Source organism: Vigna unguiculata, chromosome 11 (assembly GCF_037176805.1).
Source record: "Vigna unguiculata cultivar grain cowpea cultivar isolate G323 ecotype 2 chromosome 11, ASM3717680v1, whole genome shotgun sequence".
NCBI classification, from domain to species: Eukaryota; Viridiplantae; Streptophyta; class Magnoliopsida; order Fabales; family Fabaceae; genus Vigna; species Vigna unguiculata.
In genome coordinates, this window is record NC_140802.1 from 30484940 (window position 1) to 30490422 (window position 5483).

Genomic DNA, 5483 nt, shown 5'->3' on the forward strand with positions numbered 1-5483 from the left:
AAGACAATTATTTATCTGTGGTTTAACATTTTATAATAAATTTTTAAATTATTAAATATATCAATTATGAATATAACATTATTAATTAATCATAGCATTTGACTATTTGATAAATTTAAAATCAGACCTTTTCTTGAATGACTTGTGATGGATTGGACCACTCAAGCAGTGCTCATTGAACTGTCCTTATACTTTCATTTGTGTTTATTTTTATCAACTTTGAAAACCCGTAATTATTTGATTGAAGGTATTGTTTGTTCCTCTATTTTTTAACAAAGATGGATCCTTTTCTACTATTATTAAGTACACAATTTTAATCTTATTTTCCCTTTAATTGAGAATGAAACGTGTTACTATATATATATATATATATATATAATTTAGCATGATATAACATTATTTTTAGCATAAACTTAAGCTTGCATTAATTTTTAGAGATAAATTACCTTTTCAATAAAATTTTAACTACAAAAGTTTAATTATGAGAAAGATTAATTTAAATATACGATAAGTAAAAGAAGGAAAGAAGAATTTGATATAATCTCTTTGCATGGATTTATAAAGCACTGAACGTTTACGATTTGTTAAACAGCAATGATTGAAAGCAACCAACACACCTAATTAATAAACAATATTCTAAAGTAATACATCTTTACTATAATTACTTGCATGGTTTTAGAAGTGTACGCTTACGATTTCTTAAACAACAATGATTGTAAAGCAAAACCCACCTAATTGATAAACAATGCCTTCAAAGTAATATTCATCTTACTATTTCTTGATAGAATAATGAACTAAAGACATATTTGGTTAGAGATGGAAGTGTTTTGTTAAGGCAAACTATTCATACTAACTATGATATTGCAATTTTTTTTTCCATATTTTACATGATTAACCATGGTAAATAATGCCAGTATAATTTAATCTGCATAATTTTGTATTATTGGCCTTGGATATGAAAAATGCAGAACATAAAGCATATGAAGTATGATAATGATATGATATATAATAGTATTCATTGAAGATTGTTAGCTGGAAAATATGTTTTCTTTCCCTTTACTATCTAAATAATGTAGAAGATCCAAAAGACATGGAAGAAAATTCAATTATCTAACATGGCCAATCTATCTAGTGTGTCGGTCCTTTGAGGTTAAGTTTTGGTGATGTTGTCATCTTGCTTTTTCTTCTTTCCCTCCACCTTGATATGAAAGTTTTGCAGCTGTTCTTGTTAGGTAGAAATCATTAATTAATCCATTACAAAACACTATAGTACTATTTATTTGTTGTATTCATAATATACATTAACATATGATTGTATTGATAATATCAATGATAATGAAGAATCAACATATTGTTCAAAACATTTTTCATTGATAAAGAACTAAACCTGGTACTTTACAACAGTTCATACATGTTAGTAAAACATAACAACCATAATATATGTTTTTTTAATCCCTCTTAGCATTATTTTTGGACCATGATTCGTGAAGCATGAATATCCACCAATAAAGACAGTACTTTACTTGGAAGATGATACTAACGAATGCATTAAATTGGTCAGTTATTAAAAGTTACATAAAATTCCCTTAACAAAGGATGTGTTAATTAATTTGCAAGAGTTTTTTAAGGAGACACAGCAATCCCAGTGTATGCTGATCATTCTGGATTCTGTGTGTCAGAGACAAATGATGCTCCTTATACTTATTACTACTCATCACTTCAAATCTTCGCAGTTCCCACCATTGTATTTATTCTATGCTTTATGTGTCTCATGTTTCATCTGTTTTTTGCAGCAGAATATGTCCTATACATATATAGACTCTGGTATGTTTCAGTGTAACCAGTGAACAGTGATTCACTACTTATATTACCATTGCATAGGAATTTGGGAACAGTAGAAAAAGGGTCAATTCATTATATCTAGCAGAATGATTTTCTATGTGCTCTAGCAGAAAAAGAGAGAGAGAGAGTGAAGAGAGAGAAATGTGTACTAGTATATGTACATTAACAAGATTTTTTTTTTTTTTACCCAAAAATGATTATGATTGAATTTAACATAATACTACTAAGTAATTAACATAGAAAGTTCTCTACCATTGACAAAGGGACAAATTAAGCAAAGACCTATCTTCTTTGCCTCTGTGCAATCACTGTTCCTCGCTTTGGAGCTCATTTCATTTTGCTCATTTTGTTGCCCTGAGATATTACCTTTCTCCTACATGAACACCACAAATTGGTGACTTGTTAGTTGATGCATGTGTGAAACAATACACCACAGAATGGAGGATGAAGATTTTGTTTCAGAAATGGGAAAATTGTAAGGAAATTAGGGAATAAAGAATGAAAATGGTTTTGGGTTGATGTCACAGTCTTTGGTTGTGCGTTATAGTTTGGTAGAGGTCTGAAAGAGATTGACTATAGCATAAAAGTTTCTGTTTATATTTGATGCATTAAAAAAAAATGAAAAAGAATGGAACATGAAGTTTAGAAAGTAATACATTTTAATGTCACTACATAAAGGTGGAATATTCCATTATATTGTGTAAAATATCAAATGCTAACTTTGTTTATGTAATTATTATATATGCATTTTTTCCTTTTTTATTTTACAATAAAAGTAAAAATAGAAAAAAAAAGTTTGTATGTAGGGTATATTTATGTGAATTCGATTGAACCTGAGAAAAGGTTTATACTACTTCTGTCTGTTTGCCTTGTCAATCTGCTGGTTCGCATACAAAACCTAAAATACCACGGATAAAAATAATAGATTTATTTATACAACTATATATGGAACTAAATATTAATTATAAACTCAAAAAGCTTCAACTACAAAAAGAAAAAAAAAATAGGAAAAAGGAAAAAAAAAAGGAAAAAGAGGTTGAAAGAAAAATTAGTGAAAAACCTTGGGACTATTGAGAGAAGAAGTTGCAGTATCTTCCAAAGCGTCATCAATGAAAGCCGTTAAGGCATCTTTTCTCTTCTTGAAACTTGTTATTTTGGATTTTTGATTGACTGAAAAGTCTTGAACTTGTATGGCACTGACCACTTTTTTGTCGACCAAAGAAGCTGCATCAGAGACAAGGGAGGTAGAAGCAACAGCTGAGAAAGGCATGGAACATTTGTTGTCGACATGGTTGTTGAAGAAGTCGTCAAAATATGTTGTCCAACCACTCTCCTCGGAGGAAAGAACATCGTTGGAGGAAAGAGGAGCTTTGGTTATGGAACTCATTGAAGCTGTTATGGCTTTTTCCTTTCAAAAAGCCAAGAAGTTGAAGATGAGAAGGTGTAGTTAGTGGGGTTTGGTGGCCAGCTCTAAAGAGGCAAGTCCCCAAAGGAATGCATTTATATACTTGAAATCCTTTGGTGGGACATTTTGTCATAAACACTAATAATTTTATATACCTTTTATTTTTAATATTCAATCATTTTTTCTTTTAAATTGAGTATTCAAGAAACTTTTCTTGTGTAAATGTCTTTTGTTGTTATACATATACTTAATTTTGTTATTCATTTGTCTATAATAAGAGATATATTGGTTTTTATGATAAAAAATAATTAAAAAAACGAAAGTTTGTGGAATTTAAGCAAAATAAATATAAATAAGAGTTAAATTAAACTTTTTAATTTATTGAAACAAATATAACGATTAATACATTATACACATATGAGAATATATACTCTATTTAATGAAAAACAAAATGTTCTATTTTATATTGTTTGTGGTTTTTTTTTCTAGTTTAACTATAGTCACACCTACCATGAACAAGATTAATCTTCAACTAGTTTGGTTGGGAGAAAACAAAAACAAAACAGAAAACAAAAACAACCTAATATCAATTAATGCACGCGTTTAACGATTAATACTTAAATTAATGTGTGAGTCATATGATTAGTTATTGATACAGTTTTCTGTAAACAAAAAAGTGCTTTGTGATTATAAACTGTAATTTAAATGCTTATACAAGTCATGGTAACTTAATTAAGAATTTCATGGTATGTAATAATATAATATAATATAATAGAGTTTGTAGCGTGTAGCAAAACTATCTTTCAACCAACAACTAGAATATTTAAAGAATATGTGGTATTATAAATGATTAGTTATGTGTATGGCCACTATATATGGAATCTTGAAGTGGGTCATAGAAGTTAGGGGAGTTAAAACCATGAGAGAGAAAGAAGAACGTTTATGTTGACCTGAGTGGTTAGAGATAGAGTAAGCCTCCAACATAGTTTTGGTAATGGTGGACTTTTAAACTAGTGCTTTGAATTAGCCATTTGGTTACCCTCAAGTTTGGGAATGTTCTTTCCGTCAATGTAGTTTTTTAGTTAAATCATTGCCAATTATCATTAAGTTAAATCATTTTATAAAATAACATTATTTTCCTTTTGTTTTTAGTTAAAATATCAATGAAACGAAAGTTTTCATTTTATATTAAATATTAAATGAAAAAGTTAAGTTACGTACGGAAAATAATAATATTAAGTCTTCAAATTTTATATTAAACGTGGCGTAAAATATTTTATATAAACAACTTATATTTCAACAAGTAGTAAATATTTCTCATCTATTTCTTAAAAATAAGAAATAAAAAAATGATATTAAAATAAAATTTGTTTTAATATCAACTTCATAGAGATGAACAAGTTTTACTCTGATGAGATACAATACTAGTTAAAAATCTAGGAAAGTATATTAAATAAATATATGGGACAATGACGAATTAAAACATATGAATAAAAATAAAAAATTATATATATATATATATATATATATATATATATATATATGAAATAAACGGATTTAAAAACATTGAATCTCAAAGTTTTATATTCAAAGTAATATCACATTTTTTATATCAATAACTCTTCTAGAAACTTTTTTCTTCTAGGTGAGAATTCCCTTAAAAATTGTTACTTTTTTATGGAGGTTTTTCACTTTATTTATAATCTATTTTTGCTATCTTTTATATTTTTTCCTTTCTATAGTTTTCCTAAATCTGATGAGGAAGGGAATATATCTAGTTGAATGCATGAGGTGAAGCTCTTATTATATAAAGAGATGAAGTTGTAAATTAAATCTACTAATGTTTTTATCATAAAAATTAAACTAAATCAGCGGGCAGAAATAACTTTTGGGGATTCAATCCTATGTGCTAATTGAATAAAAAATGAAGTTTATTTCTGCTTTTCTGTGCGCTCACTTCAAGTTTCTTTCTTCCTTTGATTTGATAACAAGGGTTCATCATTGAAAAGAATGATGAACTGAGAGTTTTAGTTGATTGACTTAAGCTACAAACATTGATTAACGATTAATATAACAAATTATGAATAGTTTTGTCAAAATAATTAAAACGGTTATAACTTTATCCTCCATTTATTTGGTGCTATAACAATTTTTTTAATAAGATTATAAATAATGTAACTCTTACCATATGGGTCATCCTCACAACCTATTTTAGCAGATACATATTTTTCAATTT

General features: G+C 27.6%; 1 protein-coding gene across 2 annotated transcripts; it reads right to left on the reverse strand.

Moving 5' to 3' along the window:
• Nucleotides 1–1975: 1975 nt before the first annotated feature.
• Nucleotides 1976–3326, reverse strand: LOC114170023 (vascular-related unknown protein 1-like). 2 transcript variants are annotated; one of them, XM_028055490.2, is made up of 3 exons: nt 2903–3326; nt 2676–2740; nt 1976–2215 (listed from the first exon to the last, which is right to left on the reverse strand). In XM_028055490.2, exons 1-2 carry the CDS (start codon nt 3227–3229, stop codon nt 2693–2695), a joined length of 375 nt encoding a protein of 124 aa, XP_027911291.2. In that variant the 5' UTR covers nt 3230–3326; the 3' UTR covers nt 1976–2215; nt 2676–2692. The 2 variants fall into 2 exon arrangements, with proteins under 2 accessions (XP_027911291.2, XP_027911290.2); XM_028055489.2 differs by lacking the exon at nt 2676–2740.
• Nucleotides 3327–5483: the final 2157 nt, after the last annotated feature.